General features: G+C 46.5%; 1 protein-coding gene across 1 annotated transcript in view; it reads left to right on the top strand.

The window, feature by feature from the left end:
• The window catches only part of PTAC14 (plastid transcriptionally active 14), a 99,424-nt gene that overhangs the window by 74,947 nt on the left and 6,143 nt on the right, over positions 1-18,334 (top strand). Inside the window, exons 2-3 of the mRNA XM_087333324.1 lie at positions 17,995-18,151; positions 18,259-18,324. Coding sequence (XP_087189450.1) covers positions 18,008-18,151; positions 18,259-18,324 — 210 coding nt within the window. The 5' untranslated portion in view covers positions 17,995-18,007. The remainder of the gene's footprint in view (positions 1-17,994; positions 18,152-18,258; positions 18,325-18,334) is intronic.

Raw genomic sequence — 18,334 nt, 5'->3', positions numbered from 1 at the left:
AACGAATGCACACGAATTTAATTCATTATCTCATATCTACACCATAAGGGCATACCTGTTAAACTTATTTCTTGTTGTGCTATCCCATGTTTTCATGGCCTTCCTAGGAACAACTAAGACAATCCCAATGTCTAAACCCTTATCTACCGAGGATGATGTAATCTCTTGACATCCGCCTGGGTCCACCTCTTTCTTGCGGAATTGGATTTTCGACCTCCTTGGTTTTGATGGTGTCGATTTTGATTGTTGGTTTTGTCCCCCATCAGTCTCCACATTCCCCTCATCTTCCGACATGGGAATCCCATGACTCTTACACTAGAAATTCCGTCACAATCTTTAGTCTTACATAAGATTTACACACCAGATTTAGACTTGCATACGATTCACACGTAATATTTGGCCATATTTACATAAGAATCCGATCTAGTCACAATCTTTAACTTCAGTTTTGCCATCCGGTGCTCCTTCCCCATGTCGTATATGGCCATCTCATGCTCCATGAATCGGGCTACAAACTCAGCCTTGTCACATGTTCGGAGTGGTTTCCGAGTGACATTGAACTGGTTCACTCCACTCGTCCTCGACTTCCTTATGTATGATTGGTGTGATCTCATATACTTTAGCTATGGATCCATAAAACGTTGAATCAATCGTTGCCTTTCGTAATCATTGAAGAATGAGGTGGTTGTGCTTAACCCGGACATCGATTGCTCTTCTTCCTCTATCGTCATCTCCCTTTGTAGTATTACATGGATTCCATGGGCCTTTTGTAAGTGAGCCTCGATCTCTGATTTCTTAAGAAACCATCGTACCTCTTGTCTGCATGAATCTCCAACAATACATGTGCGACATTTTATACTTGCCGACTCTCTTCCACATTTAAAGAGGGACATCGGGTCCACTACATGTTCTAATGCAACATTTGCGTTAGAAAAAAACCAATAAACCCATAGTTCAATATTGATTACAAGAATGTACATCAAATCGCCATCTGGTTTGACATCCTCAACAGTTGGCTCTACATCATGTGTGGGCTCCATATCCTCGACCCTCTTTGTTGTGCTATTTCCCGTAATGCTATTTTTAGCATCCATATCGTTGGATTTGGGGCACCTTGCAACCCTTCTTACAAAAATCCTAAACCCATCATTCAAGTTAGCACACCTGCATCACTATTTACACACAATATATGAATGTCTTCGACCTACTAGCCATCTATACACAAAAGTTTCAATACCCAAAATTATGGCAATCTTCAAATACCACATGTATTTCCAATGCATCGAATATATGCAATCATCATGCAATGCATGCAATAGTTCCTAAAGCACAAAGCAAGCATATTCAGATGGTTTCAAATGCATGCAACATAAAACCTAACCCCAATACATGGATTTGGGCTCTAAACCCTAATCTAAACCTAGATTTCACCATCATGCAATGCGTGCAGAGATTTCATTGTAGAGAATGCAATTTCTATCTTTTGAGATATTTTAGTCATGGAGCACTTGGGTTGCTGAGCTTTTTGCCTCACCTAGTTTTCACGCGAGCCTTTTTGCCGAAATGATTCACTTTCGAGGGGATGGTTTACACTAACATAAACCTTAAGGCAAAAATATATGTTTTATACTTAGATTTGCCTCTTCTTTTCAACATTGCCTTAAGGCAATCATATTGTTTTTCGCCCTTGGGTTGCGAAGATTGATTTCAAAAACCATATTCATAGGAGCAATGGTTATTGTGCATGATCTAATAGGAACTAACATTTGTAACAAAACCAGCCTAAAACACCTCACTCTAGACTAAAATCCAGAACACCCCAAGTTTAGAAAGCAAAAGTTGTACTTACTAAAATATTATGATCGCTAGTTGTGAATCTATAAATGATAATCTATTAGGACAAATTAGTTGAGATGTCTAAATCTCTTACATTATGGATGAAGGGCAATGATATCACAATTATGCTTTAATATGAAATGTCTTGAAATTTCCTATTCGTTACCTTCTTTGTGATATGAGATTTCTTACTTTGTTTTGCCTTGGTTTGGAAAATAAGCTCATTGAGGGGAACACAAAAACACTCACCCCTTCAAGCTCAATAATTAAACCAATAGAATGTTTTGGGAAGACTAAAGAACAAAAAGCCCAATTGTTAACCGCGTTCCTCATTTGTTTTAAATTTTGTTAGGGGAAGTCTTTCACTTCCGCATTCAAAAAACTAGAACTCATAGATAAAAACTTAATTAAAACAAATATTATTAAATATATACCTCTCGTGACAAGTTTTGCGGATTGGATCCAGGTGCAAGTGGTGGTTGATGAAGATTCTTCCCGCCTAAAACCTTGACGTTTTGCTTGAAAAATAGATGAAAATGACAGGCGTCATCGATTTTTATAGTAAGCCAAAATAATGAGCAAGGCTCCTTCATCCTCGGGCTTCCTTATATAAGGTCGTTGGGGAGCTAGTTGTTGGGACTCAAGGTTGGGATAGACCATGGAGGTGTCCCTCTTGGGATTGGGTTTGGATTGTTCACATACATAGTTTAACACCTAAGGCTCCCATTCCACCATGTGTTCCCGTGTATCATACCTAAGGCTCCCATTCCACCATGTGTTCCCGTGTATCATAAGTACTTATGGGTTTGTTCCGGTTTCCTCAAATAACTGGTTTCCCAACTATCCTACCCTTAACCAATTAAATTTAGCTTCTTCTTTCTTTTTTTTCCAAAAACATATCCTCCATTGGTATTAAAGAAGTCAATATACAAAACAGTCCACTATTACAGTCAATATTGCAACATATTTAAGTAAAAACTTCTTGAACAATCATGTAGCTTCAGCAATCCAACCACCTTTAACGTCCATATTAATCAAGGAATTACCACCAATGACCTTTATTAATGGAGTCTATGCCACATATATTTCTAACCCATTTCTAAGCGTTTCGTCTCTCATTTTGATTAGCAAACTACCACCAGTAGAAATCCTCGCAATCTGATCGAAACTTTGTCGATGAATTCCAATGGTTGGTGTCGATGAATTGTTGCCACCGAAATCATAAGACCATTGAAGAGTCTGTTTTCTAGGATCTTTACAACATTCCATGAAGCCGCATCTTGTTAAGTAGACACTCCCTCGAGGTCTTTCCAAGTCCACTTAATAACAGCCTTTGATAAGGACCACAAAATAATGTAGTGAACCATGTATCTACTCATCATTCCTTCAGTTTTTGATGTAGTTTGCACTTCATTTGAACTTGTTAACCGAGCAGCTCACTGTGTTAAAACTCATTCTTGATCTGTAGCTGAGAACTTAAGAGTTCAAATGGATATTCCACTACCTCCCAATGTTAAGAGCCCACGAAACATGTTTGACTGGATTATCTTCTTCATTGATGTCTCTTAGCTGAGCAGTGCAAAGCCATCGTTGATGGGAATGCTGAAATCCCCAAACCTTAGCAATATTGAGTGAAGTTGAAGTTGAATTGCAGCCAAAAACGAATGCAGGATGTGGACTTATCAACGTAGAAGCCTTTGAAGACACAAATGCTCCAAAAAACGAATTGGTAACATTCTTTTCCGCCAGAGTTCTTGCATTTTGGAACTCAGACCTGGTTGTCCACCCTATTTGTTGGTAGTCTTGGTTAACATATATACCTTGTTTGTCCACAAGATATTGCTTTTTGGCAAATGTTTGTATATCAAGGCCTTCTTCATCTGTTGCGGTTGAAGACACCAAACAATCCATAATGCACATGTCATGATTGGTTGCCTTGGACAGCCCCCATCTATCCTCTCCCATGACGAAACGACCATGTCCTTCATCTCCAAGATCATTGAAAATATATTTGTATTGAATCTCCTTCGCATCAACACTCTGGTTTATCACAACAGCCATGCGTCAGGCTGGTTACACCACAATCATCTACCCAGTCAAAATTATTTTATTAAAAATAAATTAGATAGTCGGCTTCGACCCCCCCACCATCTTCACTCATCCTTATCAGAGAATAATTTCTTCATTCAGTCCACATCCGTCATCTCGTCGATTAACATCTTGCAAATGCCAATGTCCATGAAAATCCTGTGTTAACAACCAAAAATTAGTCCAAAAGTTTCCTCACCCACTCCTAATAGTCGGCTTCGATCCCCCTATTGGGGACAAGGCCGTCAATGCGGAAGTGCAAGCAACATTTGTGATGAAGGAATCTGTGTATGCATGAGCAAGATAGACACAAAGGGGGGGGGGGGGGGGGGGGGGGGGGAGAGAGAGAGAGAGAGAGAGAGAGAGGCACAAACAATCCGTTATATTGCAATAGCAAATCGTTACAAATGACAACCAACCTTTACTAAAGGTTACAAAGTCACTTTATATAGTGACTGTCCTAGGGCAACTGCCCTTTATGCTATTTACAGAAATAGCCCGAACTTGGGTTGTCCAAAGGGACAGTGTGAATACGGCCATTATACACTCGTATTCGACACTCCCCCGTAATGGGCGTATACATGGGTTATCTAGAGAATTACTGTTGGGATTACGGTCCCTCCGGATGGGATGGTTGGATGTCCGGGAATCGGGAATGAAGACCCGAATGATGAAGACCCCGGCTACGGAGCCGGATGATGCAGACCCCGGCTACGGAGCCGGATGATGAAGACCCCGGCTACGGAGCCGGATGATGAAGACCCCGGTTTCGGAGCCGGATGATGAAGACCCCGGCTACGGAGCCGGATGACGAATGTACCCGGAGAGAGATCCGGATGCGGGGACATATTTGTGAATATGTTTGCCAAGGGCCCTTGAGGCTATATTTGTAAATAGCTCGAAAGTCATATGTGTATAAATATGACTTAGGGCAAACAGTTTATGTTGTTGCTCTTTTTTTTTGTCTTCCACTTAGAGGGAGCTACGTGAGCAGCCGAGAGAGAGAGAGAGAGAGAGAGACAAAGAGGTTGTTGCCTCTGTGTATTACCGCCGCCTGTGGCGAAGACAGTGAACTCAAGGTTGTTGCCTTGTAGCTTCACCATTGTACATCTCTGTGTGTAGTGATAGTTGGAGTTTGAGGACTCCCGTGGTTTTTCCCACTTAGGGTTTTCCACGTAAAATATCCTGTGTACTATTCTCTCTATTGACTTCATGCATTTTGTATTTCCTGTTTTCTGTGAGTTAATCATATTCCTCGGTTGTGGCCGAGCACTGTGTTCAACAAAGTGGTATCAGAGCGAGCTTGGTGCAGAAAATGGAAGGCGGCAGCAACGGGCAGTCGGGGATGATGGTGCTGAATGCGCAGAACTACGCCGACTGGAAGATAAAGATGGAGGATCTGCTCATTGTTCGGGACCTGTATGAACCGATCGACAGGTCGGAAATACCCAAGGGGGTACTTGAGATGGAATGGAGGCTTCTGAACCGGAAAGCCGTTGCAACCATTCGGCAATACGTCGACGTGAGCGTTCTACAACATGTGGCGAACGACACCAACGCATATGAGATGTGGCGGAAGCTGTCGGGCCTCTACGAGAGGAAGAATGCGTTGAACCGGACCTCCCTGATGAGGAAGATAGTGAACCTCAAGTACCGGGACGGCGAGAGTATGGTGGAACACGTAAGCACATTCATGGGATTCGTGAACCAGCTTGCGGCGATCAAGTTCCCGTTGGAGGATGCAATGCAAGCCATCATCCTGATGTGTACATTGCCGGAAAGCTGGGAGAACTTGGTGGTGACTCTCAGCACCTCCTGCACCGAAGATAACTTGTCCCTACAAACGGTAAAGACAAGTATTTTGAACGAAGAAGCGCGTCGGAGAGATAAAGAACCGGCCTCCGACTCGAAGGCGCTGCTTACCGAATCGGAACGGGGAAGACAACGGAACCGGAGTCCGCAAAGACGGGAGAAGTCGGGGACCCGGTCGCAGTCAAGAGGAAGGCCCACATGCTTCCACTGTGGGAAGCCGAGGCACTTCCGGAAGAATTGTCGGCATTACCGAAAAGACAACGGAGCCGACGACACCGATTCGAAGAAGTCACCGGAGCGAAACGGTGCATACCGGGGAGCCACGGACCGGAGAGGTCCGGATCGGCGAGGGCAGGACCGGAAAGGAACGACGGCACTCACGGCAAGTGAAGAAGAGATAATGCTCATTACCGAAGAGAGGGAGTTGAACCTTGCCGGTGAAGAGATGACCTGGGTGGTCGATTCCGGAGCGTCGTTCCACCTGACCCCGGAGAAGAAATACTTCTCATCCTACATAGCCGGTGAGCACGGCTGTGTCCGGATGGGAAATGAAGGTACATGCCGGATTGCCGGCATAGGAGACGTGTGGCTGAAGACATCAACCGGATGCAAGATGCTGCTGAAGGATGTTCGACACGTTCCGGAGGTTCGATTGAACCTGATTTCGGCCGGGAGGCTAGACGATGAAGGCTACACGGGTAGCATCCGGAACAGTGTCATGAAGTTCAGCAAAGGGAGCCTGATAGTGGCTCGGGCCCGGAAGGTCAACACACTGTACCTGATGAATTCCCGGCTATGTCCGGAGGAGCTGAACGTGGCAGCTGACACTGCCGGTGAGCTGTGGCACAAGAGACTGTGCCACATGAGCGAGAAGGGGATGAAGAGGCTTGCAGAAGACAACCTTATTCCAGTGAAGCATGTGCATCTGGAGAAGTGCACCGATTGCCTGGCCGGTAAGCAGAACCGAGCCTCCTTCCACTCAAGGCCACCGACGAGACGTAACGCACCATTGGAGTTGGTGCACACTGACGTGTGTCAAGTAGAAACGAAGTCACATGGTGGAGCCCGGTACTTCGTGACATTCATTGATGACCACAGCCGGAAGCTGTGGACGGCACCGTTGAAGACAAAGGACCAAGTGTTGTGCGTCTTCAAAGAACTCCACGCGAGAGTGGAAAGGGAATCCGGCAAGAAGCTGAAAGCGATACGAGCGGATAACGGAGGGGAATACCGGGGGCAGTTCGAGGAGTACTGTCGCTCGAAGGGAATCCGGCTCGAGTTTAATGTACCGAAGACGCCGGAACTGAACGGGCTGGCCGAGAGGATGAACCGGACCATAATGGAGAGGGTCCGGAGTATGCTGGCGCATGCGAAATTACCCAAGGGGTTTTGGGCTGAGGCAATGTCGACGGCGACATACGTGATAAACAGATCACCCTCAGTACCTTTGGACGGAGACACGCCGCAGAGAGTGTGGACCGGTAGGGAAGTATCCTACCGGCATCTAAAGGTGTTCGGGTGTCTCGCATATGTGCATGTGGCAAAGGACCGGAGAGGAAAGTTAGATCCAAAGACCCGGCCATGCATATTCCTCGGTTACGGCGACGACGAGTTCGGCTACCGAGTATGGGACCCGGTCGACAAGAAGATATTCAGGAGTCGAGATATCATCTTCATGGAGGACAAGACACTCGCCGACTGGGAGTCGGAGAAGAAGATGAAGAGCTCCAAGTCGACCGGTGAGGATCAACTCTACGAGGAGCAGTCCCGACCGGCAAGGGACCGGTTAGCACTCGAGGGTCCGGCCGAAGACGGTGAAGAAACAGAACCGGCCGAGGAAGATGAAACTGATACCGGAACCGGCCCCGATCCCGAAATGGATTCGGATGAAGAGGAAACGGAGGAGCCGGTTACCGAAGCTCCGAAACGGAGATATCCTCTAAGAGAGAGAAGGGCCCCCCGGAGATTTCCGGAACCAGAGCACGTGCTGCTAACCGACGAGGGGGAGCCAGAGAGTTTTGAAGAAGCAAAGCTTGACACCCATAGCCGCAGGTGGTTAAGTGCCATGCAGGAGGAGATGGATTCCCTGCATGAGAACCACACATATGAACTTGTGGAGTTGCCGAAAGGAAAGCGGGCACTTCGGAACAAGTGGGTGTTCAAGCTGAAACCGGGAGATGCCGGAAAACCCCCGAGATACAAAGCCAGGATCGTGGTGAAGGGGTTCCAGCAGAAGAAGGGCGTCGATTTCAACGAGATATTTGCCCCGGTAGTGAAGATGACCTCCATCCGGACGGTGCTGAGCATAGCGGCAAGCATGGACCTCGAGGTAGAACAGATGGACGTGAAGACGGCATTCCTTCACGGTGACCTCGAAGAAGAGATCTACATGCAGCAACCGAAAGGATTCGAGAAGAAAGGGAAGGAGCACCTGGTATGCCGGTTGAAGAAGAGCCTTTACGGACTGAAGCAGGCTCCCCGGCAATGGTACCGGAAGTTCGACTCCTTCATGACCGACGAAGGGTACCACAAAACGCAGTCCGATCACTGCGTGTTTGTGAAGAAGTTCGAAGGAGGAGACTTTCTAATACTCCTCCTATACGTGGACGACATGTTGATCGTCGGACGGGACCAGGTCAAGATACGGACGCTGAAGAAAGCGCTTCACCGAACCTTCTCAATGAAGGACCTGGGTCCGGCGAGGCAAATACTAGGGATGCACATCATCCGGGACCGGAAGAAGAAGCAGTTGTGGCTGTCACAGGAGAAGTACGTGACAAAGGTGCTTCACCGGTTCAACATGTCGGAAGCAAGACCGGTCGGGTCAACCCTCCCGGCAAACTGCAAGTTGTCCAGCAAGCAAAGCCCCAAGACAAAGGCTGAGAAGGAGGACATGATGAAAGTACCATATGCCTCTGCCGTCGGAAGCTTGATGTACGCAATGGTGTGTACAAGACCGGACATAGGATATGCAGTTGGAGTGGTGAGCCGGTACATGAGCAATCCCGGCAAAGAGCACTGGAACGCGGTCAAGTGGATACTCCGATACCTGAAGGGCACGGCAAACGTGTGCCTCCGATTCGGCTCCGGTAAGCCCGAACTCGACGGCTTTACCGATTCGGATATGTCGGCTGATGCAGATACCAGCCGGTCCACATCAGGGTATGTGATGACGTATGCAGGGGGAGCTGTTTCGTGGCAGTCGAGGCTACAGAAGACGGTTGCGTTGTCAACCACGGAGGCGGAGTACATGGTGGCTGTTGAAGCCGGCAAGGAAATAATATGGATGAAGGACTTCATTAGAGAGCTCGGTATCCGGCAAGAGGAGTACCGACTCTACTGCGACAGTTAGAGTGCCATCCACCTTGCAAAGAACGCGGCCTATCACTCCCGGACGAAGCACATCCAGCGAAGATATCACTGGATCCGGGAAAGGATAGAAGACCAGGAGTTCGTGCTGACGAAGATCCACACGGAAGAGAACGGGTCAGATATGCTGACCAAAGTGCTCACACCCGACAAGCTGGAAGCGTGCCGGAAGAGGGTCGGACTGGAAAGACATCCCATGCCGAAGTGAAGGGGGAGTTTGTTGGGATTACGGTCCCTCCGGATGGGATGGTCGGATGTCCGGGAATCGGGAATGAAGACCCGAATGATGAAGACCCCGGCTACGGAGCCGGATGATGAAGACCCCGGCTACGGAGCCGGATGATGAAGACCCCGACTACGGAGCCGGATGATGAAGATCCCGGCTACGGAGCCGGATGATGAAGACCCCGGTTTCGGAGCCGGATGATGAAGACCCCGGCTACGGAGCCGGATGACGAATGTACCCGGAGAGAGATCCGGATGCGGGGACATATTTGTGAATATGTTTGCCAAGGGCCCTTGAGGCTATATTTGTAAATAGCTCGAAAGTCATATGTGTATAAATATGACTTAGGGCAAACAGTTTATGTTGTTGCTCATTTTTTTTGTCTTCCACTTAGAGGGAGCTACGTGAGCAGCCGAGAGAGAGAGAGAGAGAGAGAGAGACGAAGAGGTCGTTGCCTCTGTGTATTACCGCCGCCTGTGGCGAAGACAGTGAACTCAAGGTTGTTGCCTTGTAGCTTCACCATTGTACATCTCTGTGTGTAGTGATAGTTGGAGTTTGAGGACTCCCGTGGTTTTTCCCACTTAGGGTTTTCCACGTAAAATATCCTGTGTACTCTTCTCTCTATTGACTTCGTGCATTTTGTATTTCCTGTTTTCTGTGAGTTAATCATATTCCTCGGTTGTGGCCGAGCACTGTGTTCAACAATTACAGGTATATATATACAAGGTTTAATGGACAGATTGGTTTTGTCAGAGTCGGCAAGATCCGAAGACAAAGGACTGAACCGGTCGGGTCGGAAGAGCTGAAGCCGATCCTCAGAGAACCGATGTCGGTGGTCCGAAACCATCCTGTGCTGTGTGTCCAACTTTAACCGTACCAATTTTTCGTTACGCCCATCTGGTGCCGAAGGGACTGGAAATGATCCGCCGAAAGACACTTGGTCATTCCATCTACGACATTAACAGTTGAGGATATCTTCTCGAGACCGATTTTCCCTGAAATGACGCAGTCTCGAACGAAGTGATATCGAATGTCGATATGCTTAGAGGTGTTGTGGTGAACTGGATTTTTTGACAAAGCAACAACACCCTGACTGTCGTTGTAGACAACTGGAGCCGAGTCGGAGTCGACCTGTCGAAACGTGTGCGCCAACCGACCGAGCCATAAAGCTTCTTTTGCCGCGTCGGACGCAACTACATATTCCGCTTCGGTCGTTGAGGTGGTTGTGAACTCTTGAAGTTTTGACTTCCGAGATTGCTCCATTGCCGAAATTGAAACAATATCCGGTTGTTGATTTCCGACTGTCCACACAACCGGTGAAGTCCGAGTCGGTGTAACCGACTACGCCTGAGGTTGAGTTCGGACTAAAGAGAATGTCGTAGTCTTTTGTGCCAGCTAGATATCTAAACACATGCTTGACTGCGTTCCAGTGCGATCGGTCGGGGTTGTGCATGAATCTGCTGACGACTCCTACGGCGTGAGAAATATCAGGCTGTGTCGCGACCATCGCGTACATAAGGGAGTCGACTGCTGGTGCATATGGTACCAACTTCATATCTTCCCCCTCCGGACCGGATGTCGGGCGGTCTCGCTGAGATAGCCGAAGGTTGTTGGGGAGCGGGGTTGAAGCAGACTTGGCCGAGTGCATGTTGAAGCGTTCTAGGACACGTCCGATGTAGTCGGTTTGAGACAATAAAAGTTGTCGTGTAGCGCGATGCCGACTAATCTTCATACCAAGTATGTGTCTTGCCGGACCGAGGTCCTTCATGGCAAACTTCAACCATAGTTGCCGAATGAGTTCGGTGAGGTCTCCGGCATGCCGACCGGAGAGTAGCATGTCGTCCACGTACATGATGAGGAAGACGGGAGACCCGTCTTGAGCTGTTTTGGTGAAGAGATAGTGGTCCTCATCGCTCTTTGAGAAGCTGACCGATTGGATGAAGTCGTCAAACTTCTTGTACCACTGTTGGGGTGCCTGTTTCAGGCCGTAGAGACTCTTCTTGAGTCGGCAGACTAGATGTTCCTGGCCGGATGCCACAAAGCCTTTCGGCTGCTCCATATAGATTTCCTCCTATAGGTCACCGTGGAGGAATGTCGTTTTTACATCTAGTTGAATCAGCTCCAAGTTGTCAACGACCACGACGCAGAGCATGAAACGAAGGGTCTTCATTTTCACCACTGGTGAAAAGATTTCGTCGAAGTCGACGCCATATTCTTGTCGAAATCCCTCCGCAACTAATCTAGCCTTGTACTTTGGGGTGATCAAGTCGGACGTCGCTTTTAGTCGATAGACCCACTTACACGGAAGAGTACGTCGATTCTTCGGTAATTCGACCAAGTCCTAAGTCTTGTTTGCTCGAATGGAGTGCATTTCCGACTCCATCGCCAGATGCCATGTGGCTGAATCAGCAGATGCCGAGGCTTCTTCATAAGACGTCGGTTCGCCGGCGTCGGTAAAGAAAATTCCGGGAGAGTACCTCTCCGGAGGTTGCGACAGTCTCTCGGATCTGCGAGGTATGACTGGAGTAGTCGCATCGGGTGTCAATGTCGGATGGTCGGGAGCCGAGCCATTCTGCTGTGCCGAATCGGTGGATTCAGTGCGAGAGTTGTCGGTTACCCGTGAAACCGATCTCGTGTTGTGGGTTGGGCCATTATGAAGGGTTGGCACTTCGGAAAATATTACCCTTTCAACTTCAATAGGCCTTTCAGCCGTTTTATGCATAGCTGACTCATTGAACATGACGTCTGAACTTCAGACGATTTGTCTGTGCTCGGGGTCCCAGAGTCGGTATCCAATCTCGTCGTCGGGTCCATATCCAAGAAAAACACATTTCCTTGACCTTGGTTCAAGTTTTCGGCGGTCGTCTTTCAGTATGAGAGCATACGCCTCGCAACCGAAGATCCTCAGTTTGTCATAATTCGGCTTACTGCTGCTCCATATTTCCTGAGGTATTTGAAGTCCTAGAGGTCTACTTGGCAACATATTTATTATGTGTACTGCCGTAAGTAGAGCCTCCGCCCAGAAGCCATCCGAAAGTCCGGAGTGTTGGAGCATGGATACTACGCGTTCTTTAATCGTCTGATTCATGCGTTCAGCAATTTCGTTCTACTCCGGACTATAGGGTGTCGTATATTCACGTCGAATGCCGCATTCCCGGCAGAATTTGACGAATTCTTCAGACTTGAATTCTCCTCCATTGTCGGTTCAGAGACATTTCAGTTTCCGACCGGTCTGATTTTCGACCATTGCAAGTCATTCGGAGAAGATCGACAACACCCGATCTTTGGTTCTGATGGGGTAAGCCCACACCTTCCGAGTCGAGTCATCAATAAAACTGACGAAGTACGAAGCACCACCGAGAGACTGATGGGGCATTGGGCCACAGACGTCCTACTGGACCAAATCGAGGGGACTCGATTCTCTTGGTGCTGATGTCGGGTGTGATGTGGCTACCTGTTTGCCATATTGGCAATGCTCGCAGAATTGGTGATCTAAGAAGGAGATTTTGGGGATGTAACCGGCTTTGGATAGGTGCGTTATGCCGGCCTTGCTGAGGTGTCCAAGCCGTCTATGCCATAACGATGACACGGGGATATCAACAAAAAATAAGTCACCCTCTTTGAGTGTGACATATAAAGGATACAAGGAATGTACCTTTGGTCCTCGAGCAAGTAGGAGGTTCCCTTTGTGGAGTGTCCACCCTCCTGATGAGAATCCGGCACGGATGCCGGCTTCGTCAAGTTGTCCGACTGAGATCAAGGGTCTTGAAAGCTCAGGAACGTGTCAGACGTTGTGTAGTACAAGTGTAGAGCCTCCCGAAAGATTGAGCTCTACGGTGCTGATTCCGATTATAGCACAATGCTGCGAGTTTTCGACTCGAACTGAGTCAGAGTGCCGGTCCGAGTATTGCCGAAACTGAGATCGGTGAGGTGTCACATGATACGATGCGCCCGAGTCCAGGAGCCATGTGCTCGATTCCTCAGTCGTAAGCAGAACTTCTGATTCGACTGGGTTCTCTATGGACAGTATGTTCGGGTTGGTCATCAAAATTTCAGCTGAAGAGCCAACGTAGTTGACCTCCTCATGTCGGCTACTCTTCTTATCCGCTCTCTGGGCTTTGTCGGTTTTTGCTTTGAGTGCTCGACAGTCGGCTTTGATGTGTCCCGGTTTCTTGTAGTAGTTGCAAATTCGGTTGTCCCGGGACTTGCTCTAGCTTCGCTAATTGTTCGGCGGTCGGGAAGAACTTCTTCCCCAGTTGTTCGATCGGTCGGTCGAACCTTGTACTACGTAAGCTTCATCTGTCGAGTCTTTGGCGAAAGACTTTCTCCGAGCTGCTTCAGTCAGGATTGCGCTCATGACTTCGGAGTACTTAACGGCATTTGTTAAAGCATTGCACACAGTTGTAACGAAAGTTTCCCATGAAGAGGGGAGACTACTCATGAGTATCATTGCTCTGAGTTCATCCTCGATTGTCGTCCCCTGAGACAAGATTTGGGAGCTTATGCTTTCGTACTCGTTGAGGTGTGCCAGAACCAAATCAGATTCTTTCATCCACAAGTTGTAGAGGCGCCGGATCAGATACATCATCGTTGCGGCGACCATCTTTTCATAAGTTTCCGACAGTGTTTTCCAAAGTTCAAACGCTGGCGTGCATGATTGCACTTTGAAGTACTCTGACTCCGACAAGTACATCTGAATCGTGGCGCGGACGATTCTGTCCAGCTTTAGCCACTTGTTTGCCTTGTATGCTTCTGGAGGATTTTCATTCTCAATCGGGTTTATCTAACCCTTGACTATGAGATAGTCCTGCATTTGTTCCTTCCAGAAGTTGAAGTTCGAACCGTCGAACCTCCTTAGACTCATCTCCGATGAGACGGATGTTGATGCCATCTGCTTCGGTTTCAGTTGGTAAGACTATGTTCGGAGTTGACTACGAACCTTAGTGGGGTGCAGCCGGTTGGCTCACCCGATATCGTTCTAGTCGGTTTTGAACCCGAGTCGGTTTGGTTTTGAATAATTGTTGCTGAACTTGCTCGGAGTGACTCCGGTAACTTGAGGGACAAAACCGGCTGGTCTTCCCGAATGTTGTCGAGTCGGAGTGAGCCCGGTTAGCTTCCAATTGTATGCCGAATACCGATTACGCAAAATCTATTGTTTGGGCTGATTTTGCTTCGGATGACTGCAGCGATGAGAGGGACATATCCAATTGATCCTCCTGAATGTCGATCATCCGAGTGAAGCACAAAGTGGTTGTTGTCGGGAGACCAATCCGCAGCGGGTGGTTACAGCAAGCGGGTGAATAGTGTCTGGTGACCTATTCAGATGTTGTTTAACCGAATGAAGCATGATTGGGTCGATTGTTGCTCAAGGAGCTCCCCTCAAGCGGTTACAATCACAGGAATAGAGAACAACCGATTGGCTTACTCCAATTTGTGATTTAACACAGTGAGATGCGAGCTCTTGTCTTTTTCTTCTCCCTTCTTTGTTCTTCAAAGAAAACGAAAAACAGAATGTTGTGTTGTGCGATGACGGCCGACAGCGGGTTGAAGAACCTCCAACGCTCTGATACCAAATGTTGGGGACAAGGCCGTCAATGCAGAAGTGCAAGCAACATTCGTGATGAAGGAATCTGTTTATGCATGAGCAAGATAGACACAAAGGGAGAGAGAGAGAGAGAGAGGCACAAACAATCCGTTATATTGCAATAGCAAATCGTTACAAATGACAACCAACCTTTACTAAAGGTTACAAAGTCACTTTATATAGTGATTGTCCTAGGGCAACTGCCCTTTATGCTATTTACAGAAATAGCTCGAACTTGGGTTGTCCAAAGGGACGGTGTGAATACAACCATTATACACTCGTATTCGACACCCCCCACCATCTTCACTCATCCTTATCACAGAAAAATTTATTCATTCAGTTCACATCAGCCATCTCGCCGATTAGCAACTTGCCTTGCCAATGTCCCCGCAAATCTTGTATTAACAACAAAAAGTTAGTGTAAAAGCTTCCTCACCCACTCATGATAGTCGGCTTTGACCTCCCCACCATCTTCACTCATCCTTATCACAGAAAAAATTTCTTCGTTCAGTCCACATCAACCATCTCAGCAATTAGTGTGTTGCCAATGTCCACGAAAATCCTGTATTAACAACAAAAGATTAGTCTAAAAGTTTCCTCACCCACTCTTGATAGTCGGCTTCGACCCCCCCACCATCTTCCCTCATGCGTATCACAAAAAATTCTTCAATTAGTCCACATCAACCATCTTGCCGATTAGCATCTTGCCAATGTCCACGAAAAACCTGTATTTAAAACTGAAATTAGTGTAAAAGTTTCCTCATCCAGTCATGTTAGTCGGCTTCGACCCCCCCACCATCTTCACTCATCCTTATCACAGAAAAATCTCTCCATTCAGTCCCCATCAACCATCTTGTCGATTAGCATCTTGCCAATGTCCACGAAAATCCGCATCAATCAGCTGATTGTCATCAAGTATCCCCAATAACTTAAACCTACAAAAACAAACATGAATGCACACTCTCGTGTCCTTATGAAAATCATTATCAGTCATCCCTCTCTAAGGTAAAGCATCATTATCAGTCATCCCTATCTAAGGTAAAGCATTTGCTCATATCGAAGATTACCGCCAAAAGCTTCTTTTATGAAAAGACTCTTGCTATGTGCCAGAATCACCTCTTCCATGTTGATTTATGTTGTGTGCTCTAAGGACGGTGCTGGTGGTGGGAACAACCAACGAGGTGGTACGTAATTCCACTTGACATTATCCTCTACATCCAACATGATAAGAATAGATGACCAAACTCTTCTAATTCTCCTTCTTTTTCGACTAGTTGTGTCTCCTGATCCCTACAACTATCATAATCACCTTTAACCGTATGTACCAATAGGTCCCAGAAAGACTTAAGTTGTTCTACAACATGAGTATTTTCATCCTTGTATAACTTGGAACACCTAGCTTTCCAAATAACCCATAAACCCAAAGAGGAAACAATTTGCCAAACATAACTTTGCGAGAAGAACTTGATTCCCTGCAAGGAACTTGAACTAGCATATACTTGAAAACTTCTCACATGTAAAGACAAAGAAGAATGCTGATAATGATAAAAGGCCGATTGTTGATCCAACATTCCCCAAAAGACTACACCCCACGTGAAGAAAGCTTAGGTATACTTACAACCTAAAAGCCTAAGAATTCGAAACCAAAACCTTTTAGCGAACAAACATTCCCAAAATACATGAGGCAATGACTCAGATGCAAACCCACACATAACACATGACCGATCACGCATTGAACCCCTCAATAGTTCACCTATTGGCAATGCATAATGAATCATCAACCAATGAAAATGCAATATCTTATTCATACATTTAGTTACCCAAAACCATTTCCAAAATATCCACATATGAGCCGACGAGACATTACCTTCCTCCCAATACTTGTTTGCCGCTGGGACCGAGTCGGTCTGATTCAACATAAAGTTTCTATCCAACGCCACCGAATATGAGAAGAATGGAAGGATCTTATTCGCTATGTCAGACATGGACAATTTCCAACCATAATCTGATGGGTCCCACTGCAGGTCAACAAGTGGCCTAGAGTGTAAAACCCAAAATTGAGATGCATTGTTAGCAATTAACAAACTAGGATCGATTAATTTTTTTTTATCTAATCTAGCAATTACTCTAATTGGCAACTGCTTTGCATTGGACATAATTGGAGACTCATCCGCCACTAATAACAATCTACCATTGTCCAAAACTTCATAACAATAAAAATTGCCATTACGATGATATAAACGAGCTCCTATAAGTACATTAAATTTAGCTTTACAATAGGACCTTAGGATTATGCCTATAACACAACCATAACATATTGCCTTGCACATATTAGTGTTATGAACTTCTTAAGATGTTTGCATGTTCATGACGTTATTTCATGTTGCGTTTTGAAGCAATGATGTGTCTTTCAAGCTTGGAATTTTGGAAGTGAGTTTGTAAACCCTTATTTGTGGTAACCAAAATGCAATATTACAAAAAACATATGAAGAAATTTTGTAAGAAACCATTGGTGATGGCTCATGTTACAGTGTGCAAGACTTACATGGAGGAAACGCTTTGTTGGGGTATTTTGCTTGGCATGCCATTGTTCATTTACTAACATAATTGAACACGAGACACTAAACCTATAGCGTCAATCCTCCAAATGTTGGTGGTAGAGGCCTAAAACGGGAGATACGAAGAAGCATGACTTCTATCAAAATCGTAGACCCGAAACAATGTCTACGGAGATCTTAAAAACTGCCTCATGGAGACCCGGCCCTTTTAATGCCAGAAGAACCTTGAAAGCGGAGCGAGCGGGCGGGCGGCTCACGTGAACCATGAAACCATTAAACCGGTGGAAGATTGAAGGAAGCACAAACAAACAAACAAAAAAAGCCTTTGCAAAATTAGTAAACACAAAACCCACTTCATAAAAACAACACACATTCTCTCTCTCCCTCACTCATAAACCTCTCCATTTTATTTCATTTCATTATATCCACATACATACATTCTCTCTCTCTCTCTCTCTCTCTCTGTTTCTTCAGTCTCTCCATCCCCGGAGCAGAACAGAGCAGAACAGAGCAGAACAGAGCAGAGAGGCAGACATGTCAATCACTGCGGCCGTGGCCTTGCCAAACCACGGTTGCAGAGGTGGTACATCCACGGCCATGGTCGATGGGCCCTTCAGCACCCACCTCCCTTCACTCACCTCCTCACTTGCCTCCCCTAATGTGCCATTTCGAAGGCAGGTGCGGAATTTGACTGCTCCTTAACTCTCTTTCTCTCCCTCCAAATCGATTCTGATAAAAAAGGAAATGCTTAAGACCTGAACTCCCCTGTGTTTCCATCTTTACAGAAGCTAGAATTCAGAGTTCACGCCTCGAGTCTCGTCCAGGTAGCTGCGAAGACTAAGCAGGAAAATGTAAGCGCCT

This window comes from Azolla caroliniana, unplaced genomic scaffold (genome assembly GCF_043228905.1).
Source record: "Azolla caroliniana isolate FFs.n. ecotype wild unplaced genomic scaffold, voAzoCaro1.0.p SCAF_17, whole genome shotgun sequence".
Classification (NCBI taxonomy): domain Eukaryota; kingdom Viridiplantae; phylum Streptophyta; class Polypodiopsida; order Salviniales; family Salviniaceae; genus Azolla; species Azolla caroliniana.
This window is presented reverse-complemented; position numbering and strand designations above follow the sequence as displayed.